Source organism: Tachyglossus aculeatus, chromosome 3 (assembly GCF_015852505.1).
Source record: "Tachyglossus aculeatus isolate mTacAcu1 chromosome 3, mTacAcu1.pri, whole genome shotgun sequence".
Classification (NCBI taxonomy): domain Eukaryota; kingdom Metazoa; phylum Chordata; class Mammalia; order Monotremata; family Tachyglossidae; genus Tachyglossus; species Tachyglossus aculeatus.
The window spans coordinates 35,876,134-35,899,861 of record NC_052068.1 but is presented as its reverse complement, the minus strand read 5'-3'; the positions used below and the strand labels follow the sequence as shown (position 1 = coordinate 35,899,861).

The 23,728-nt window shown below is 45.3% G+C and overlaps 1 protein-coding gene across 1 annotated transcript; it reads right to left on the bottom strand.

The window, feature by feature from the left end:
- Positions 1-1,837: 1,837 nt before the first annotated feature.
- On the bottom strand, positions 1,838-21,962 carry SFTPD (surfactant protein D). Its single transcript, XM_038743876.1, has 7 exons — positions 21,712-21,962; positions 14,324-14,440; positions 12,925-13,041; positions 11,555-11,671; positions 8,284-8,400; positions 4,918-5,001; positions 1,838-2,475 (listed from the first exon to the last, which is right to left on the bottom strand). Exons 1-7 carry the CDS (start codon positions 21,911-21,913, stop codon positions 2,099-2,101), a joined length of 1,131 nt encoding a protein of 376 aa, XP_038599804.1. The 5' UTR covers positions 21,914-21,962; the 3' UTR covers positions 1,838-2,098.
- Between the last annotated feature and the right edge of the window lie 1,766 nt (positions 21,963-23,728).

Below are 23,728 nucleotides of genomic sequence, written 5' to 3'. Positions count from 1 at the left end.
ATTAGCTTATAGGTGAAAACCGAAGATTTTATTTTTTAATGATATTTGTTATGTGCCAAGCAATGTAGTAAGTGCTGGGGTAGATACAAGCTAATCAGTTTGGACACAATCCATGTCCCAGATGGGGCTCAAAGTCTTAATCCCCATTTTACAGATGAGGTAAGTGAGACACAGAGAAATGAAGTGAAGTGACATCCCCAAGGTCACACAGCTGACAAGCGTCAGAGCCAGGGTTAGAAGCCAGGTCCTTCTAACTTCCAAGCCCATGCTCCTTCTGTTAGGCCACACTGCTTCTATCAGAATCAAATCTTGGGAAAAATCTGCAGGGCTTTCTCCTTATTTCCCATAAGGCTGCCCACCGTTGCCATGGATCAACTGGAAGCTCAATCAAAGATATTTAGCTAAATAAAGCATGGGGAAATTACTGAGTCCCTGCCTGTGGAGCGTGCATTTTCAGTTGTTTGATTTATGATGTTTGTTTCTCATTGCATAGTGTTGCTGGGTTGCTAAAGCAGCCAGAAATTAAAGATTGTGTAAAAATTAAAAAATAGGGAAAGAGGAGCGTGATCTCAGAGATCAATATTTGCCAGAAGGCTGGGCCAGAGGAGCTGTGAAAGGACATGGCAAAGGTATCTGAGATTGTCTAAATAAATTCCCAGTAGAGGTGAGTTAGCGGATTGACGAACATCCAGGAAGCATCCATTCCCTGACAGTCCATCAGGGCTGGTTTGCTTCCGGGCCACTTTTGGAGATAATCGCATCCCCATCTTCCTGGGGGTCAACAGATAAAAGACAGATGCAAGAGATTCAAATTGTTCTTGGAGGATCCAAGCTCATGGACCCACAGGATCTCTTTCTCCAGTCATTACCACTCGGGAGGGTTCGATTCTTTCTAAATCAACCCGTCCATCTGTCTATAAGTTTCGGCAGAGTTTCCAATTTGAGGGACCACCCAATGCACTTCAGGGAGAGTGTCTGCAAGAACTGGCAGGCTCAGAGCCTGAAGAGAAAAACCACACAGGGAAGGGGGTGGGAAGAGGGAAATTTAGAATTTCCATTCCTTTCTTGACACGTTTGGGTCACACTTTGTCTCCAAACCCTCCAAATATCATTGCACTGGAAATTGGCAGTTTTTGAATGCACAGGGAGGCCTTTGACACTCAGCTGGGATTGATGTAAACCCACTGTGGGCAGGGACTGTCTCTCTTTATTGCTGAATTGTACACTCCAAGTGCTTAGTACAGCACGTGCTCAATAAATACGATTGACTGAAAGAATGAATGAAAGGAGTGTCCACAGTGCTTATCTTGCCCCTGTGGAAACTGTAGGGAACGGAAAGATCCCTGCCCTAAGGGAGCTAATAATGGCTTCACTTAAATCCATCTCTACCAGCACTGTTGTATTGTTATATTATGGTCTCCCAATCACTTAGTACAAGACTCTGCACACAGTAAGCACTCAATAAATACCATGGATTGATTGATTGACTGATTGATGGACCTCATCTCAGACACAAAGGCCAACTCTGGGGGCCAGTAAGGCCCTGGAACCTGGTAAATCATTTGCCGGGGTGGGACGGGGAAGGGCCTATTATTCATTCATTCAATCATTTTTATTGAGCGCTTACTGTGTGCAGAGCACTGTACTAAGCGCTTAGGAAGTACAGGTCGGCCATATTGAGAGATGGTCCCTACCCAACAACAGGCTCACAGTCTAGATGGGGGAGACAGACAACAAAACAAAACACGTAGACAGGGTGAGAGGAGGCAAAGGCCTTCCCGCCCTTGAGTGGTAACACACGCCAAGGCTTTCCAAAAATCACAGCTCCAGCATGGGGTTCATCTTCCGTTCACCTTTTAATCACTGGGGTCCAACACTCCCAGCACTGAGAGGCGGAAATGCCTTTGGCTCTGGCTCACCCTGGTACTATCACCAGAGGGGCCCTGCCCAGGCTTAGCCCAGCTGGGTCTTGCTCTCACCAGTCAAGATGAGCACCTCATTCACTGCCCATCACCCAAAACAACACACACACACACAGAGACACACACACACACACACACACACACACACACACGGGCACACATTCCTACTACGAGGCTCAAAATTCACAAATGATGAGGCGCTGCTCTCCGCAGGACTTGTCATTCCACTTGCCATTGGTGAATATCTCCACGCAGTTCTCCCCGCCATGGTCGTTGTTCGGCTCTCCTGGGGCCCAGTTGGCATAACCCAGCGGCTTGCCAGAGGGATACACAAACTTGCCCTCGGTCTTCACGTCACTCATGCTGAGGAAGGCTGACTTGTTGTACGCAGCCAAGATCTGCTGCAAGGCGGTGTTCTCTTGCACGTTCATTGGGGAGGCCATCTGCCCGCCGGCTAGCTCGCAGGCCCGCCTGGCTGTCTCGAAGTCGCCTTCATAGTTGTTGGTCTTGAATATCTTTTCGCCGACTTCTTTGCCCCCTGGAAAGAGTTCCACTAGGAAAAGAGCAGTTAGGACCCAGGTCCTTAAGTATTAGAGAAGATTTGAGGCGGTCAATAAGTGTTGGGAGTGGAGGGGGTAATAATAATGATGATCAAGGTGATATCCGTTAAGCCCTTACTCTGTGCCAACAAGATAATCAGGTCAGACGAGTCCCTGCCTCATATGGAACTCACAGTCTAAGGAGGAGGTAGAACAGGTATGGCCTTCCCATTTTACAGGTGAGTAAAGTAAAGCATAGAGAAGCTAAGTGACTTGCACTTAACCCAGTCACCCAGCAGACAAGTAGCGGAGCTGGGTTTATAATAATAATAATGGCATTTATTAAGTGCTTACTATGTGCAAAGCACTGTTCTAAGCACTGGGGAGGTTACAAAGTGATCAGGTTGTCCCACGGGGGGCTCACAGTCAGAATCCCCATTTTACAGATGAGGTAACTGAGGCACAGAGAAGTTAAGTGACTTGCCCAAAGTCACACAGCTGACAATTGGTAGAGTCGGGATTTGAACCCATGACCTCTGACTCCAAAACCCGTGCTCTTTCCACTGAGCCACACTGCTTAGAACTCAAGTTCTCTGACTCCCAGGCTGGTGTTCTTTTGACTAGGCAAATTGGAAACTAGAACCCACTCCTGACACTAGCTACTTGGGGATCTTGGGCAAGACACTCAACTGCTTGGTGAAGCAGTGAAACAGCGTGGCTTAGCAGAAAAAGCACGGGCTTGGGAGTCAGAGGTTGTGGATTCTAATCCCGGCTCTGCCACTTGTCTGCTGTGTGACCTTGGGCAAGCCATTTAACTTCTCTGTGCCTCAGTTAACTCATTTGTGAAATGAGGATTAAGACTGTGAGCCCCACGTAGGACAACCTGATGACCTTGTATCTACCCCAATGCTTAGAACAGTGCTTTGCACATAGTAAGTGCTTAATAAATGCCATAAAAAAGTAAGCACTTAACAAATACCATCATTATTATTACTATTATTAGGGCCATCCAGCTTCCTTCCTGGCAAGGCAATGATGTTGATTCTCTAACTCCTTCCACAGGTGATCAGGAGGAAGACTGCTCTATGCCTCAGTTTCCCCATTGCCACCTGTCTCCCTTTCATCCCCCGTCTGCCTCTCACCCCAGGGCTTCATCAGCCTTTCCTTCCAAGCCTGCAGTCACTGTTAAAACCCTAAAAACGTGAATTCTCCTGGAAGATTTTATTTACTTTCTTTACTTCCCATTTTAAAAGTTCCCAGGTAGGAGATAGAATCCTGAAAAAGTCATTCAAGGAAAAGGAGGCATCGAGTAACAACGTAACCAGGGTATTTTTGAAAAACCAATGCCAGGAAAATGCAAAGCATATTGTTATTGCAGTGGGTTTAAGGAGGTAGGCTGAAAGCTGAGCCAGGTTTTCCATCCCACAATGCAGTAATATGTATACTGAACAAAAATTCTACCAAGGTTCCTCAGGGCCAGAGGAGGCCGGAGACTAGGCTATTCAGAAAGTCGCAGAGGGTCGCAATGCCCGGTTCAGGTCTAAATCAAGCCTAAGACCCATCACGGCAAGAAGAAGCTATTGTAATTTGCCCTGGGTTACCCCTCACATGTTCAGTTTTTATTTAGAAAGCCAAACACCACACTATCTCTGGCAGCTGAAAGAGCATTACTGCAAATTAGCATAATTTCACAATTTGGAAGACAGGCATCAGAGTAAATAGAATTTTCCTATTTTCCATCCTTCACTTTGATGTACAGGTAAGGATGTCTTCCCTTCCCTTCGAGGCCTTCCCAGACTGAACCCCCTTTTTCCTCTCCTCCTCCCCAACCCCTGCCACCCTACCTCCTTCCCCTCCCCACAGCATTTGTATATATTTGTACAGATTTATTACTCTATTTATTTTACTTGTACATATTTACTCTTCTATTTATTTTGTTAATGATGTGCATATAGCTATAATTCTATTTATTCTGACGGTTTTGACACTTGTCTACATGTTTTGTTTGTTGTCTGTCTCCCCCTTCTAGATTGTGAGCCCCTTGTTGGGTAGGGACCGTCTCTATATGTTGCCGACTTGTACTTCCCAAGCACTTAGTACAGTGCTCTGCACACAGTAAGCGCTCAATAAATACAACTGAATGAATGGAAGTCTTGATGCAAGCTGAGAGCTGAAGGAAACTTAAAGGAAAAATTCAGGGCCTCCGAAAACCCTTTATCGTTTTATCCTTTCCATGTAGGGGAGCTTTCCCAAAGCATTTTAGAATACTGATACTTCTTCTTCACCCTGACAAAGGGGCCCAGCTCGTTTTTCCCTCTGTTGGCTGAAGTGAATTACCCAGGGCCTCCCTAAAGCAATAAAATGCAAAATGAAAATGAAGTCCAGGGTTTCTCTCAGGCTGGAAGGATTGGTGCTGGCAGGGAAAGGCCAGAAACCTGAGCCTCCAAATCACTTACCCTTCTTAAACTTGGAGACACTGGCTTGCAAGATCTTTACTTGTTCTTGTAAAGCCGTCACTTGTTGCTTCAGAGTATTGACTTCTGTAAGAAGAAGCCATATCAATTTTCTACTGTATCAATCTCGTCTATCTTGCCTTCGACCTCTCTCCCACATTCTGCCTATGGCCTGGAAAGCCCTTCCTCCTCATATCTGATAAACAATTACTCTCCCCATCTTCAAAGCCTTATAGAAGGCACATCTCCAAGAGGCCTTCCCTTACTAAGCGCCCGCTTTCTTCTTCCACTCCCTTCTGCATCACCCAGACTTGCTCCCTTTATTCATCCTCCATCCCAGCCCCACAGCACTTATACACATATCTGTAATTTATTTATTTTTATTAATATATGTCTCCCCCTCTAGACTGTAAGTTCACTGTGGGCAGAGAATGTGACAATTTATTATTATATTGTACTCTTCCTAGCGCTTAGTACAGTACTCTGGACAATGTAATTGCTCAATAAATACAACTGACTGACTACTTTTGGGGTGGGACAAGGCCAGCAGAATTGAGGAGAGAATGACTACACAGCAAACACATCCATGGAAATATATGTCAGCTAAGGGGGTAAAATGATTACTACTGCTACTACTACTACTACTACTATTTGTTAAGTGCTTACTACATGCCAGGCACTCTATTAAGCACTGGGGTGGATACAAGCAAACTGGGTTGGACACAGTCCCTGTCCCTTGTGGGGCTCACAGTCTCAATCTCCATTTTACAGATGAAGTTACTGAGGCACAGAGAAGTTAAGTGACTTGCCCAAGGTCACACAGCAGACAAGTGGTGGAGCAGGGATTAGAACCCATGAACCTTTGACTCCCAGGCTCATTTTCTACCCACTATGCCTTTCAAATGGCACTATCGAGGGAAAAGTTACAAAAAGCAAAAAGTCCGTTCAGCAAATAGCAGCCACTCTATCCCTAAACCTTTGGCTCCTTAGACTTGGTGTGACTTACACAGAGACTCAGTTTGGGAGACTGATCAAGGAATCAGCTCAGCCGCATGAGCTGCCAAAGTGTTAATCATCATTTTTCGGGCTGGACTGTAACAGTCCCAGCCATAAAGAAGCTGTCGGATTCTCAGGGAAACAAGAATTTCCTACAGTCTTCCTGGGGGGATAGGACAGATTAAAAAGTCATTTATTAGATAGGCCACATAGGAATGAAGAGAAGAACTGTTCGTATCAGATATGGAATGAGCACTGCAGCCAAAGGCATGATCTGGAAACCCTTTAGCTGGGCTGAGTGAGAATGAAAATTTTATGTCTCAATTACATCTTTCTATAGAGTGATGTCTTCTCTACGTGTTCAGAGCTTCAGGTTGGTCTAGGAATCACCTATCACACAACTCACAACAACTCACAACAAGGGAGTCAGGGCCATATCGGCTCTGAATCTCCCCAGGAGTCATTTGGTCAGGGCTGTGTGTTTAGCATTTATTGTGTGCAGAGCTCTGTATTAAGTTCATGGGAGAACTTCTAGACTGTAAACTCGTTGTGGGCAGGGACTGTGTCTACAGACTCCATTGTGTGGTACTCTCCTGAGCACTTACTACAGTGTATATGTTGCCAACTTGTACTTCCCAAGCACTTAGTACAGTGTTCTGCACACAGTAAGCGCTCAATAAATATGATTGAATGAATGAATGAACTACCTTCCCCCACCCAGGTCTTCCTCTGGCCCTCATCAATCCATCAATCAACAAGTGGCATTTACTGAGTGCTTACTAAGCATAGAACACTGTTTTAAACTGTTGGGAGAGTACACACAAGAGCTGCCTGTCAACCTATGAATCAGGAAAAAATTCCTCACCCTCGGCTTCAAGGCTGTCCATCACCTTGACCCCTCCTACCTCACCTCCCTTCTCTCCTTCTATAGCCCAGCCCACACCCTCCACTCCTCTGCCGCTAACCTCCTTACTGTACCTCCTTCTCGCCTGTCCTGCCATCGACCCCCGGCCCATGCCCTTCCCCTGGCCTGAAATGTCCTCCCTCCACACATCTGCCAAGCTAGCTCTCTTCATCCCTTCAAAGCCCTACTGAGAGCTCACCTGCTCCAGGAGGTCTTCCTAGACTGAGCCCCCTTGTTCCTCTCCTCCTCCCCATCCCCCCCGCCCTACCTCCTTCCCCTCCCCACAGCATTTGTATATATTTGTACAGATTTATTACTCTATTTATTTTACTTGTACATATATGCTATTCTAATTATTTTGTTAATGATGTGCATATAGCTTTAATTCTATTTGTTCTGATGATTTTGATACCTAAATGTTCTGTTTTGTTGTCTGTCTCCCCCTTCTTAACTGTAAGCCCACTGTTGGGTAGGGACCATCCCTATATGTTGCCAACTTGTACTTCCCAAAGTTCTTAGTACAGTGCTCTGCACATAGTAAGCATTCAATAAATATGATTGTATGAATGAACAAGCAGACATGTTCCCAGCCCATAACAAATTTACCATCTCAAGGGGGAGAAGGCGAGAGAGACATTTCTCACAAGCCTTATAGTGATAATAATTGCTGTGATATTGGCTAACTTTACAAGCCTAGACCTAGTCCTCTGTTCTACAGGGAGGTGAAGTGAATGAGATGCAGAGAGGACAAAGCCTTGTTTTCTCCTGGGTGATAGGGAACGAAACAGTCATGAGTCCAAGCTGAAATGGACTATTGTTACATTGTACTCTCCAAGTGCTTTGTACAGTGTTCTGCACACAGGAAGAGCTTGATAAATATGACAATGAATGACTACGTAGCTTGTATCTATTCTGACTTAAGGCCTATTTTTCCAGGGAGAAAGAAGGAGGTGTGGGCTGAGAACCAGGAGCATTAAAAGGATTGGACAGCCAAAAACTAAGCAGTGGCAGGATGCTATCACCTCATTAATAAGAACTAAATAGGAACAGGCATTAAGCAAGTCATTCTCAACCATATTTATTTCAGGAATTTAAGTAAAGATAGTCACAGCCCCTTCCCTTCCACCAACTACAAAGGAAATTCCTGGTTTATTTCCTTCTTAGCATCCCAGCATTCCGAAAGGCTGGGAACTGGCAAGGAAGTACAGGAGACAGATTCTAGAAGGGAGGGGAGGGGGTTTGAGTCATCCCACCCAGGAAGCTCACGATTGGTTGCTGCGTCTTCCAAATCACTGTTCCGAGCTTCATAACTCTGTTTCTGTAACTCCCTTAGATACTCCCCCAGAGAATAGCGGCTTTAAACCCAGAAAAGGAATTTCATTTCATCCAGTCCTGGAAGATGGGGGAAGACACAGAGCAGCATGCAGACCCAGGGGTAGGGGGGCTTTTGGGAATGCAGGGCACCTTACCAGAGAGCCCGCTGTCTCCCTTGACTCCTTTCTCCCCTGGCAATCCTCTATCCCCCTTCAGCCCAGGAGGGCCCCTGGCCCCCGCAGGCCCCTGGGGACCGGTGGCACCTGCTGGACCTGAGGTCAGGTAAAAAGAAACAGATATACATGAAAAAGAGGCATTTGGGATCTACATTTGGTCCCTTGCTAGATGATTTCCCGATTGCCAGCATGGCGCAGTGAATAGAGCACGAGCGTAGGAGCCCAAAGGACCTGGATTCTAATTCTGGCTCCGCCATTTGTCTGCTGTTAGATATTGGACAAGTGACTTCACTTCTCTGGGCCTCAGTTACCTCATCTGTAAATTGAAAGTTAAGACTGTGATCCCCATGTGGGATAGGGACTGTATCCACCTTGATTAGCTTGTCTCTACCCCAGAGCTTAGAACAGTGCCTGGCACATAGTAAGCACTTAACAAATACCAAAAAAAAAAAAAAAAACAACCCAAAAAACAGATCTGGCTTGCAACCTTCACCCCAACAGGGCAGAGGAGTATAGGTTTAAAGGCACATAAAGACTTGCTTTCTAATAGTATTTGTACCTATTCATCTTTCTCCTTGATTATGAGCCCTATATGAGAGAGGAAGTGTGGCCCATCTGATGAACTTTGCATGTACCCTAGCGCTTAGAACAGCACTGGACACTTAATAAACATTTAACAAATACCATTACAAAAAAGCTCTTATGCTGTGTCAGGCACTGTATTCAGTGCTGGAGTAGATACAAGATAATTCATTCAATCATACTTATTGAGCACTTACTGTGTGCCAGGCACTATAGTAAGTGCTAAAATAATCACGCTGGACACAGTCCCTGTCCCACTTAGGGCTCACACTCTTATCTCTATTTTACGGATGAGATGACTGAGGTATAGAGAAGTCAAGTGACTTGCCCAAGGTCACATAACAAAGTGGTAGAGTCGGAATTAGAACCCAGGTCTTCTGTCTCTCAGGCCCATGCTCTTTCCACTAGACCACACTGCTCCCAGAGGGGTGAAAGGGGTAAATCCATGGGCAGCAATCAATAGTATGTATCAAAAGCTGAACTAAGCACCTGGGAGAATTCAGTAAAGTCATCATGATTTTTTATCTCAAGGATCTGACAGTCTAGCCAGGAGGCAGCCACCAAAATAATCCTGCTGTCATTTCTGCCATTTCTAGTCCATAAATCAAGATGCCCTTCCTACTGTCAGTAACTCCTTCCCACTTCAAATCTACCAAACCATGTCCTGTTACATTTAAAAACATTCCGAAATCCCACCTCCTCCAGGAGGCCCTCCCTAACTCATCCCATTGTCTGTTAGCTTGTTGTGGGCAGGGAATGTGTCCTTTTATTGTTGTATTGTACTCCCCCAAATGCTTAGTACAGTTCTCTGCACAGAGTATGTGCTCAATAAATATGATAGAATGAATGAATGAATCCCCATCTCCCCAGGTCATGTTTGCCCAACAGCCATTCTTAACATCATCATCATCACCATTGGTATTTATTTAGCGCTTGCTTTGTGCAGAGCACTATATTAAGTGCCTAGAGAAGCAGCGTGGCTCAATAGAAAGAGCACAGGCTTGGGAGTCAGAGGTCATGGGTTCAAATCCTGTCTCTGCCACTTGTCAACTGTGTGATTTTGGGCAAGTCACTTAACTTCTCTGGGCCTCAGTTACCTCATCTGTAAAATGGGAATGAATAGTGTGAGCCGCACATAGGACAATCTGATCACCTTGTGTCCTCCCCAGCGCTTAGAACAGTGCTTTGCACATAGTAAGCACTTAATAAATGCCATTATTATTATTATTATAGTAAGCACTTAACAAATGCCAAGATGATGATGATGATGATGACAATAAAACAGAGAACAAAAGATAAACAGCGTAACAGTGATCTAATGGATAAAGCATAGGTCTATGAGGCAGAAAGACCTTCATTCTAATTCTGGCTCCACCACTTACCTGCTGTGTGACCTTGGGCAAGGCACTTCACTTCTCTGTGCCTCAGTTACCTCACTTGTGAAATGGGGATTGAGACAGTGAGCCCCATGTGGGACACTGAATGTTTCCTTCCTGATTACCTTATATCTACCCTAGAGCTTAGTACAGTGCCTGGCACATTATACATGCTTAAATACCATTTAAAAAGAAATGGACTTGGCCGACACATTCCCTGCCCACCACGAGCTTACTTATGGATACATTAACTGATTAATTCCTCATATTCAGTCATTTGGAATATTTAATTATCATATTTAGAATATTCAATTTCCCATATGATTTTTAATGGTATTTGTAAATGTGCCTGGTATTTGTTAAATGTGTACAAAATGTTGAGATAGATACAAGATTACTAGGTTGGACACAATCCCTTTCCCACATGTGGCTCACAATCTAAATCCCCATTTTATAGATGAGGTAACTGAGGGACAGAGAAGTTAAGTGACCTGCCCAAGGTCACACAGCAGATAAACTGTGGTGCTAGAATTAGAACTCAAGTTCCATGACTTCTAGGACTGTGCTCTTTCCACTAGACTGTTATTTCTATTAACAGTTAGCATCTACACTTTTCCTTCACCCCTTCATTGTATGTATACAATTCATAAATGTCCATCTCCCTCTTTGGATTGTAAGCTCCTCATGGGCAAGGGCTATGTCTTTTACTAAACACAAAACACACTAAACACAGTCAGGTTTCCAGACTGTAAGCTCATTGTGGGCAGGAAATGTATCTATCAACTCTATCACGGAGTACTCTCCCAAGAGCTTAGTACAGAGATGTACGCCTGATTTGTGCTCAATAAATACCATCAATCGATTACTCTTTCCGTATTCTACCAAATGCCTAGAACGCAGTAGCCGCTGAAGAAATTCTGATGAAATTCTAGAAACTCTTCTAGACTGTGAGCCTGCTGTTGGGTAGGGACCGTCTCTATATGTTGCCAACTTGTACTTCCCAAGCACTTAGTACAGTGCTCTGCACACAGTAAGCGCTCAATAAATACAATTGAATGAATGAATGAATGATGAAATTCTAGAAATTCTTCTAGACTGTGAGCCCACTGTTGGGTAGGAACTGTCTCTATATGTTGCCAACTTCTACTTCCCAAGCGCTTAGTACAGTGCTCTGTGCACAGTAAGTGCTCAATAAATACGATTGAATGAATGAATGATGAATGAATGAATGATTGAACGAATGGATGAATAATGACGCGGGTGTTCCAGGACCTTTCCCAAGAGTCGCTTACCTGTGGTTCCAGCACTTCCTGGGTTTCCTTTATCACCCGGGGACCCTTTATCTCCCTTTGGCCCCGGGGTTCCTCTTGCTCCGGGTGGCCCCTGAGCACCGGGATTTCCAGCTGGGCCTAGGGATGGGTTGAAAAAAGCAAAATTATTTACAGACTTTCTTTTCATCATAAGGAGGGAGGTCATGAATGGGGGTTTGACGCTCCTCACAGCAAACTCTGGACTCTCTCTCTGAGAGCCCTTTAGCTGAATTGCCCCAAGGGTGCAGAGACTCACTGTGGGCCAGCTAGAATTTCTGTCACCTGAGGTAGAGATGGCTGTTGGTTTCAATAATTTCAATACAACACTGATCATCTTGAAGGTTGCAGGACGACAAGCCAATTATACTGGGTGAGAAAACATTAAAAATATTTCTCAAGTCATCTTTACATTTCACAGCATAGCCCTTTGGCTGGTGCATCATGGAGAAGGGAGTCAGAAGGATCTGGGTTCTAATCCTAGCTCTGCCACTTGTCTGACATGTGACCTTGGACAGGTCACTTAAATTCTCTGTGCCTCAATGACCGCATCAGTAAAATGGGAGTTAATACTGTGAGCCTCATGTGGGAAATTGACTGTGTCCAACCTGATTAGCATGATTGGACATCAGCATTTCGTATAGTGACTGGCATCTAACAATAACAATAATAATGGTATTTACTACGTGCTTACCAAATGCCAGGCACTGTACTAAGCACTGGGGTACTTACAAGCGAATCAGGTTGGACACAGGCCCTGTCCCACAAGGGGCTTACAGTCTTAATCCCCATTTTACAGATGAGGTAACTGAGGCCCAGAGAAGTAAAGTGACTTGCTCAAGGCCACACAGTAGACAAGGAGTGGAGCTGAGATTACAGCCATGACCTTCTGACGCCCAGGCCCACATGGTATTCACTAAGCCACACTGCTTCCCTAGAACCTAAACAAATTCCAGAAAAAAAAATGATTACTATTCATAAATCCAACAATAAAATGTTTCGAGGTTGAAACCTTCCTCAAAATCATCACACAAAGGGAATGTGGAAGAATTTGAGGGCACCAAGAAAACAAGAACAAACATGGTTAAAGGCAAGGCACCTGAAATGCGGATGTGGGAATTATTTTAGGTTGAATAATGATCATTGCCCATACTGCAGTGATCATTCCCCAGCTCTTAGTACAGTGCTCTGCACACAGTAAGTGCTCAATAAATGTTAATATTATTGATTGATTGATGGGTAGATGGAGTCCAGAATGTTCCTTTGCAGAATATCCTGTGTATTTCTCCCTCTCCCTTCTATTAGAACTTGAGGCAGACCTTCGGCAAGGTGCAGAGTGAAACCAAGGCACATACCGTTGACACCAGACTCTCCCTTTGGTCCTTGTTCACCTCGGGGTCCTACATTCCCCTGTTGTCCTGGTGGTCCCTCTTTCCCAATCTGACCTGGAACACCTGCAGGTCCAGCGGGCCCTGTGGAGAGAGAGCCCAGCCAATCTATTCCACGACAAAATTGGTACATTTGGAGGTATGACATTAATCAGGTGAAATCCTTCAAGCTCATCCAGTAAATGAGTGGTTTATATCAGCTCCTAATCAGTCATGTTTAAAGTTTAAATGATGAAGCCCCCAGATTGTGCAACCATGGAGCTGTAGAGGACAGTGGGAATTTTCCCTAGAGTTGATCACCTATGGTAGAGGCAGGGTGGTTGAGTGTCTGATGTGTGGCATCCCCCGAAGTTGACCATTGTCTTGTCCACCACGGTTGCCCTGAGCAGAGGGAAGGAGCAGGACAAAAAACTGAAGCTGAAGCTACTGTGGACCCTTGGGGAGCAGAGTGGTTGGTCAGGATGAAGAGGCCTCTGTGGAAAGGGTGGGAGCTGGGGTTCTCCTGGATGGCTGAGGAAAAAACTGAAGTGATTTGGGAGGGATTGTGCCCAGCTGGGGCATTCTCGTGTATTCCCAGGCCCCTAGGCTGATAATAATAATAGTAATAATTATGATTATGGTATTTGTTAAGCGCTTAGAATGTGTCAAGCGCCGTTCTAAGTTCTGGGTAGATACAAGGTAATCAGGTTGTCCCAGGTGGGGCTCCCAGTCTTAATCCCCATTTTATAGATGAGGTAACTGAGGCACAGAGAAATTAAGTGACTCGCCCAAGGTGGCACAGCAGACAAGTGGTGGAGTCGGGATTAGAACCCACGTCTTCTGACTCCCCAGCCCGGGCTCTTGTCACTAGGCCACGCAGCTTCTCTGCTCCTCTGTGGGACAAAGACGAGGCTGGGAGAGGGAGCTCCGGGAGGTACTGTGTGGGTGGAGGGGGACACTTGCTCTTCCTGAGAACTGACAAGGGGACGAACTGGGGGAGCCAATAGATGTCCATCACAGGGAACACGGCTCCATGTTCGGTCTTCACTCAACCACTTCTACTAGGGTCTCTAGATGTGATGTGATGCCAAAACAAAGGCCTCTTGTGCATCCCTGTCATATATCTGCCCAAACCAGTCTAGGCTTCTGAGTACCGAAAACAGCAGATGTACAGTGAAATAGCAGAAGAGACAGTTTTAAGAGCAGTGGTTTAGAGAAACTTGGCAACACGAATTTGTGAAAATAATCCCAAAGTACAAATGCTCAGCTCAAATTATTTCCGTCTTCTTGCCTGGTCAAGCCAGATGATCAACAAAAAAACAGTGTCCCTGCATCCCAGCAGCACCAGTACACGCTGACGCCATCCTCCAGATCATGATCTACTTACCCCTTTCTCCGGGGTCTCCCTTGGGTCCTCTATCACCAACGGAACCATTTTCCCCTTTGAGGCCCATGGAGCCATCCAGTCCAGGCAACCCTGCTGGCCCCTGAGCTCCTGGCATTCCTGATAAACAAATGAAGCAGGCCTTAAAAATCCGAGTGCAGGTGGGAAATCAGCCGGCTCTGAGGCGATCAGAGAGCCTGGGTGTCTGAAACTGCCCCCTCACCCATAAGTCTATAAAACACAACAGTAGATGGTTAACAGTTAGATTCCTTTGTTAGTACTTACGCATTTCCTATTCTCCTTCTCCAGAATACAGGAGAGTGTCAGGCGAGGAGTCCATATTTCCGAGGGACAGCAGAAATATCATTTCAATACAGCTCAGTCTATGCTGACTTCTCAACAGGAGTGACTGTGCCTTTAATGGTATTTGGCCAAGGTTTTTAACACACTAAGCCATCAGAAGCAGTGTGGCCAAGTGGATAGAGCATGGGCCTGGGAAGCTGAAGAACTAGGGTACTAATCCCGGCTCCACCACTTATAATAATAATAATAATGGCATTTATTAAGCCTTACTATGTGCAAAGCACTGTTCTAAGCACTGGGGGAGATACAAGGTGATCAGGTTGTCCCATGGGGTCTCACAGTCTTCATTCCCATTTTACAGATGACGGAACTGAGGCACAGAGAAGTGAAGTGACTTGCCCAAAGTCACACAGCTGACAAGTGGTGGAGCTGGGATTCGAACCCATGACCTCTGACTCCAGAGCCCGGGCTCTTTCCACTGAGCCACGCTGCTTCTCTCATGGTATTTGTTAAGTGCTTACTTTGTGCCAAGCACAGATGAGGGAACTGAGGCACAGAGAAGTGAAGTGACTTGCCCAAAGTCACACAGCTGACAAGTGGTGGAGCCAGGATTCGAACCCATGACCTTTGACTCCCAAGCCTGGTCTCTTGCCACTAAACCATGCTGCTTCTCTTGACTGCTTGACTGCTGTGAGACTTGACTAAACCACTTGACTGCTGCATGACCTTAGGCAAGTTATGTCTCTCTTCTGTGACTCAATTACCTCATCTGTAAAATGGGAATTAAGACTGTGAACCCTAAGTGGTACAGGGACTAAGTCCAACCCAGTTACCTTGTATCTACTCAAGAGCATTACCTGACAGTACCTCAGTACCGTGCCTGGGACATTATAAGCCCTTAACAAATACCACTAATCACTTATTACTCTATTTATTTATTTTGCATGTATATATCTATTCTATTTATTTTATTTTGTTAATATGTTTGGTTTTGTTCTCTGTCTCCCCTTTCTAGACTGCGAGCCCACTGTTGGGTAGGGACTGTCTCTATATGTTGCCAACCTGTACTTCCCAAGCGCTTAGTACAGTGCTCTGCACACAGTAAGTGCACAATAAATATGATTGATTGATTGATTGATTTTTACCCAGTGCTTCCCTCAGTGGGTGAGCCATTCCCTGGAGCGAAGTGCTTTGGATTGGGGAGTGGGATACAGTGAAGAACAGAGGGTACATTTACTATTGGGTTTCTCTAGGACTAAATGGTTCCTTCTCCCTTAGAAAGAGTCCCTGTATCTCCCTCAGTGGTTCAGTTACACTCAGGGAACAGCTCAATGCCGTGCAATCTTGCTATATTTCAAATATCGTTGCTATTATCACTAATGATGTTAATGGTACTTCGAGTTGGGTCTAACTCTCCTAGCTTCCGCCTGTGACATTCCACTTCATACAATTAATTGATGGCAAGAGGCACATTCAGTAATGATAATAATAATAATTGTGGTATTTGTTAAGCACTTACTATGACAGTCACTGTACTAAGCACTGGGGTGGATACAAGCAAATTGGGTTGGATACAGTCTCTGTCCCATGTGGGGCTCACAGTCTCAATCCCCATTTTACAGATGAGGGAACAGAGGCCCAGAGAAGAGAAGTGACTTGCCCAAGGTCACACAGCAGACAAATGGCGGAGCAGAGATTAGAACCCATGACCATCTGACTCCTAGGCCTGTGCTCTATCCACTAAGCCTTGCCACTTCCCTAATAATAATAATCGTTCTAATCTTGAAAAAGACAAAAAAGTTCACTCCACCTTCCAGGTACCTCTGAATTTCATTAGAGTGACCTCCAACTCAACTGTGGTCACACAGTTTGGCACTGACCATTTGTGAATTTTTTTGTTGTACATTTGACATCTCCCCAAGAAACTAAAGACCTGAGTGATTGGAATATCCAGAGAGAGCATGCTCCCAGCTCTCTGGACTGTAGAGCTTTACGCTTCATCATAGCTCTCACTAAACCTGGACAATGCCTGCAAATAACCGATTTTGTGAGGGCCCCATGTGATGCAAGATGATGATGTATAATGTAGGATGAGGTCATTGAGCAGTGGCAGGAAAAAGGGAGCGATGAAGAGAGAGAGAAAGAAAGAGAAAGAGAGAGTTCCCCTAAAATCTAAAGGCTCTCCTGATACTTCCTTCCACCAGATTACAGTGGAATGTGATATGGGGACACCAGTGGGATATCGGTTGACAAGCGCTTACTACAGTGCTCTGCACACAGTAAATGCTCAATAAACATAACTGAATGAATTTTAGGTTCCTCTTGCATCACTCTTAGCCCTGACATATTATCCTGTCTCCCCTGGCCAAACAGCCAGGTACTGAACAGAGTTTGTTGATAGCTGAGTGAGTGGCTACTCAAGGACCGCTAAGTTGGGTGAACAGTATTTTTTTTCCCTAGCTTTCTCTTACCCTCTCAGGATAGCACCTGGAGACTTTCCAGCACTCTACCGGTCTCGGGTATGGGAGGGAGAGTCAAGCAGAGGCCTACCCATTCCATTCCTAGCTTGAGCAGTGGCTAGTGAATGGAAGGCAGAGGGGCAGAGACTCAGGTTTACTGTGTGGAAGGCAGCTGTGATAAACCACATCCATATTTTTTATCAAGTAAACTCTATGGATATACTACCAGAACAATTGCAGATGGAAGTGGGGCACTGTGTCCATGGAGTTGCTGTGAATCAGAAACAACTCGACAAAACAAGACAAAACAAAATAAGCTTTCTCTCATTTGGTTTTTCTTTGAATATGAATTTGGAGTTGCCCCCCCTGAGACAGCAGTACTGGAGAGAACTGTGCAGCATCTCCTCCAAGAGGCCTTCCCTGATTAAGCAACGTGGCTCAGTGGAAGGAGCCTGGGCTTTGGAGTCAGAGGTCATGGGGTTCGAATCCTGGCTCTTCCAATTGTCGGCTGTGTGACTTTAGGTAAGTCACTTCACTTCTCTGAAACTCAGTTACCTCATCTGTAAAATGGGGGATTAAGACTGTGAGCTCCCCGTGGGACAACGTGATCACCTTGTAACCTCCCCAGCACTTAGAACAGTGCTTTGCACATAGTAGGTGTTTAATAAATGTCATTATTATTATTAAGCGCTCCTTTCCTCTTCTCCCACTCCTTTTTCCCTCACCCTAATTTTCTCCCTTTATTCAAGCCCCCAGCCCCACTGCACTTATGTATGTATTTGTAATTTATTTATTTATATTAATGTCTGTCTTCCCTCCTAGGCTGTAAGCTCATTGTGGGAATGAGTCTATTGTTGTATTGTACTCCCCCAAGCTTTTAGTAAAGTAGAGCACACAGTAAGTGCTCAATAAATATGATTGACAGACATAGGTGCTACTGGTGGGCAAGGAGGCAAGCCTGGAGCGGCTCCAGGAGGCATCCTGGGAGCCCTTGCTCCCTCAGGTTGGGTGGGATGTGGACTTTGTCTCTTTCTCATAAGATGTCACCCCTTTCTTCTCCCGCTTCCCTATCCCATTTTGCATCCTCACTCTCCCATCGCCCAATTCCTCCGTTCCCCACCCCAACACCCTCTGGCCCAAACATGGGCTAATCACATGCTGGGACAGTCCCTGGAAACAAGCCAGAACTACAGGGAGAAAAAGGAGTTCTTAGTCTTTTCATTCTGCTGGTTGCACAACATTCAACCTATTGGAATAGAAACCAGTTCTGGGCCAACTTTCAGGCACATTGCCACTGGGGGACAAGGAAGCTGCCTCAGGTGGCAACCTCCAGGACAGTAAACATCCTAAGGCTTGGACCACAAACTAGGACAACTTGTCATTGTAATTAACTTGCTCCCCTGGGAGCCAAAGCCCACAAGTTTCCGTTGGCAAGCACCTAAGGGGTGGGCCGTGGATCTGGATCTGGACACAAACATGACATCTTTTGGGATGCGGAAGAGGGTCTGGGCCATGACTGGGCATAACTGGGGAAACAAAACTTCCCCTTTGAACTTTAGTCAACAGCTAGGGAGGCATCTGCTAGATTTTAAGCTCCTTAAGGGTAGGCACTGTGTCTACGTTCATTCATTCATTCAATCGTGTTTATTGAGCACTTACTGTGTGCAGAGCACTGTACTAAGCTCTGGGAAGTACAAGTCGGCAACATATAGAGAAGCAGCATGGCTCAGTGGAAAGTCCCTGGGCTCAGGAGTCAGAGGTCATGGGTTCTAATCCCAGCTCTGCCAATTGTCAGCTGTGTGACTTTGGGCAAGTCACTTAACTTCTCTGTGCCTCAGTTACCTCATCTGTAAAATGGGGACTAAGACTTTGAGCCCCACGTGGGACAACATGATCACCTTGTATCCCCCAGTGCTTAGAACAGTGCTTCGCACATAGTAAGCACTTAACAAATGCCATCATTATTATTATTATATAGAGACGGTCCCTACCCAACAACAGGTTCACAGTCTAGAAGGGGGAGACAGACAACAAAACAAAACATGTAGACAGGTGTCAAAATCATCAGAATAAATAGAATTAAGGCTGTATGCACATCATTCACAAAATAAATAGAATAGTAAATACGTACAAGTAAAATAGACTAATAAATCTGTACAAATATATACAAGTGCTGTGGGGAGGGGAAGGAGGTGGGGGGGGGATGGGGAGGAGGAGAGGAAAAAGGGGGCTCAGTCTGGGAAGGCCTCCTGGAGGAAGTGAGCTCTCAGTAGGGCTTTGAAAGGAGGAAGAGAGCTAGTTTGGCAGATGTGTGGAAGGAGGGCATTCCACACCCAGATCTACATCTCTGCCCCTGCTCTCTCCCTCTCTCCAGGCTCGCATCTCCTCCTGCCTTCAGGACATCTCCATCTGGATGTCTGCCCGCCACCTAAAGCTCAACATGTCCAAGACTGAACACCTTGTCTTCCCTCCCAAACCTTGCCCTCTCCCTGACTTTCCCATCTCTGTTGATGGCACTACCATCCTTCCCGTCTCACAAGCCCGCAACCTTGGTGTCATCCTCGACTCCGCTCTCTCATTCACCCCTCACATCCAAGCCGTCACCAAAACCTGCCGATCTCAGCTCCACAACATTGCCAAGATCGGCCCTTTCCTCTCCATCCATACTGCTACCCTGCTCGTTCAAGCTCTCATCCTATCCCGTCTGGTCTACTGCATCAGCCTTCTCTCTGATCTCCCATCCTCGTGTCTCTCCCCACTTCAATCCATATTTCTTGCTGCTGCCCAGATTATCTTTGTCCAGAAACGCTCTGGGCATATCACTCCCCTCCTCAAAAATCTCCAGTGGCTACCAATCAATCTGCACATCAGGCAGAAACTCCTCACCCTGGGCTTCAAGGCTGTCCATCACTCACCTTGCCCCCTCCTACCTCACCTCCCTTCTCTCCTTCTCCAGCCCAGCCCGCACCCTCCCCTCCTCTGCTGCTAATCTCCTCACCGTACCTCGTTCTCGCCTGTCCCGCCATCGACCCCCGGCCCACGTCATCCCCCAGGCCTGGAATGCCCTCCCTCTACCCATCTGCCAAGCTAGCTCTATTCCTCCCTTCAAGGCCCTACTGAGAGCTCACCTCCTCCAGGAGGCCTTCCCAGACTGAGCCCCTTCCTTCCTCTCCCCCTCGTCCCCCTCTCCATCCCCCCCATCTTACCTCCTTCCCTTCCCCACAGCACCTGTATATATGTTTGTACATATTTATTACTCTATTTATTGATTGATTTATTTTACTTGTACATATCTATTCTATTTATTTTATTTTGTTAGTATGTTTGGTTTTGTCTCCGCCTTTTAGACTGTGAGCTCACTGTTGGGTAGGGACTGTCTCTATATGTTGCCAATTTGTACTTCTCAAGTGCTTAGTACAGTGCTCTGCACACAGTAAGTGCTCAATAAATACGATTGATGATGATGATGATGATTCCACGCCAGGGGATGGCTGTCTCCCCGACTCTAGACTGTGAGCCTGTTGTGGGCAGGATTGGTCTCTATTGCTGTATTGTACTTTTCAATGCTTAGTATAGTGCTCTGCAAACAGTAAGCACTCAATAAATACGATTGAATGAATGAATGAAACTGTACTGTGCTCTCCCCAGTTACAGTGCTCTATCCACAATAAACTCTCAATAAATAACCTTGATTGTCTGGTACCTGTGGCTGTTAAAGGTGAAAAATCTGGCTATGTTTTTGTTCTGTGGGTCTGTAAGAAGGAAGAGCAGTGGGGAAGAGCCCCTCTTCAATGTACCCCTTCCCCCACCTTTTATTCTTCATAGCCCTCATCACCAAAAAAAACACAACTACTCAACCATGTCAAAGGTTTAAAGAGCCTCTATCCCCCTTAGGTCAGAGAAGGAGTCTCAGTGACTCAGGAGTGATCAGCACTTTATTGTCACCCTCTGGGGTGATGGTGGTGAACTGTGGAGGGAGGAAGCAGAAAAGGGAGAAAATCTGCAGTTTACCACTGTTTTTTCTAAATTTAAATTTCTACTCAGGGATTTTCCCTGCGGAACTGCTATCCATGAAGAAAATCCCAGACAAGAAACATAAAATTTAGAAAAATCTATGGAAACAACTTTAATTCTAAGGGGAAAAAAAAATGGAAATCTGAAGCCTCGTCCCTAGGCTTCTGAGCGCCCGCGTGGCCTAGTGGAAAGAGCAGGGGCCTGGGGTCAAAGCACTTGGGTTTTAGTGTTGGGTCTTCTACTTGCCTGCTAAATGACCACGTGCAAGTCACTTTATTTCTCTATACCACAGTTTCCTCATCTGTAAAATGGGGATTGATTGCCTGCTCTCCCTCCCCACTAATTTACAAGGCCCATGTGGATATAGGTACTGTGGCGGTGGTGATTATCACATCTCTGTCCCATGCTTAGTGTAGTGGCTTGCCACATAGTAAATGCTTAACAAATACACAATTATCATTATCATTATTATCTGAGGAAGGGTGATGCTCCCTTCAAGGAGGGGTGAGAATTCGAGAATATTTTCCATAATGGCTGCTACTACTTGACGCTGGAGTATGTCAATCATAGTAGGGACAAAAGTTCACCTGGTGACTTCCAACACAGTTTCTCTACCTGGATCTCCCTTTTCTCCTCTGGGGCCTTCTCTCCCATCTCGTCCATCCCGTCCCGGTAATCCATTTTCAACAGGTCCACACATGATCAAGGCACAGGCATCGGGAGCTGCTCTTCTTACACGATCTTTCATGTCAGTACCAGAAGTCACTGTAAGGCGGGTGAGCAGGACAAGTATAGAAAGAGAGAGAAGTAGCATCATGCCCGCTTCTGGCCTGTGATTGGTTGTGAAGAGAGTTAGGCCCACAGCATTTTGCCTGAAAAGACAGGTGTAGTCGAATGATTACAAGAAAAATGACACCAAAGAACACATTCTCTTTGGGTGGATCTCTTTCACAGGGTGATGGACTTTCTGGACGTTCTTGTGGTCCTGAAAGAAAGACTCCCCCGACATGTTTTAAGGAAGCCAAAATTAGCTGTTGTTATAAAGTACCAGAACATCAGCCAATGCTGAAAATTTTGATTCCTTAATCTCTTCACCTTTCTCCCCAAGTTAGTTGCTTGTTAGAAAAACTCTATTCATCCTATTGTTCTTCTCTGCTGTAGGGAAAGCCAGGAGATTATCTGTCCAAATAAAGTTTCTGAAGGGAAGGTAGAGAGCTTGCTGGGACACATTGCAGGATTACTGGTTAATCAACCAATCAATCATTCAATCAAAGGAATTTATTGAGTGCTTCCTCTGAGTAGAGCACTATACTAAGTGCCTGGGAGAGAACAATACAGAAGATATGTTCCCTGCCCACAGTTGCTCACAGTCTAGATAGGGAGACAGGCATTGAAATGAATTTCTGATGGGAGAATGGGAGAATATAGAGATACGAATTTAAGTGCCGTGGGGCTGGGGATGTTGTCTGGTAGAGACTGAGGGTAAGGCAGAAGACTATAATCTGAGTTTTCTCCCTGGAAAAAAACAATCACACTCTGAGACTTTAAGAAAATCCTAAAATTCAGAGCAGTGGACCATGGAGAATTCCACGCTAAGATTTTGGTTTTGGTTGGTGAACATTTTGCAAAATAGAATGGGAGAAGTGGAAATGGAGGGAGATAATGTCTGAAGTCTTCTAAAATGCCTTGCCAAATGCTGTAAACAGTCCTTCATTGTTCTCTGATTTACAAATGAATGCCTGCAAGTTTCATTCCTTGATCATCAGTGAGCCACCCACACAAATATTGTTTTATAAGCCAAAGTTAGTACATCGGAGAAGTAGCCTCCCCATTCATTTTGAAAAGGGGACAAAAGAATAATACACAATGAATTCTAAATTTACAGGGAGTACTTGAAAATGTTGAATGTTGTCTAAGTGGACATGGATGAAGCAGTGAACTGCGAGGTTGAGGAATGTTCCTGGAACACCTCAAAATCTATCACATTGATGATGTGTTGTAAAACAAGAAGCATTTAGAGGAAATACAATTGAGAGGAAAAACTCTACCAATCCTAGGGTTCTCCTTTGTTGATGGATACGTTTCCATATTCATTATTCATTATTCATTCTAGAAGTCAATTTTCTGGACATTTTGGAGACTGTTCTAACTTGGAGATCAAATGTGATGAATAAGCCTTATTGAAGGCACACCTCCTCCAAGAGGCCTTCCCAGACTTAGCCCCACTTTTCCTTATCTCCCACTCTCTTCTGCCCTGACCTGACTTGCTTCCTTTGCTCTTTCCCCCTCCCAGCCCCAAAGCACTTACACACCCACACACACACACCCCCGCCACACACACATATATGTATATATGGTATATATGTGCCACTTGTCCGTTGTGTGACTCTGGGCAAATCACTTGATTTCTCTGTGCCTCAGTTCCCTCATCTGTAAAATGGGGATCAAGACTATGAGCCCCAAGTGGGACAGCCTAATAATCTTGTATTTATCTCAGTGCTTAGACCAGGACTTGGCACATAGTAAGTGCTTAACAAATACCATCATTATATATATTATATATATATATATATACATATATATATATATATATCTTTATTTACCCCTTTGCTCTTCCCCCCATCCCAGCCCC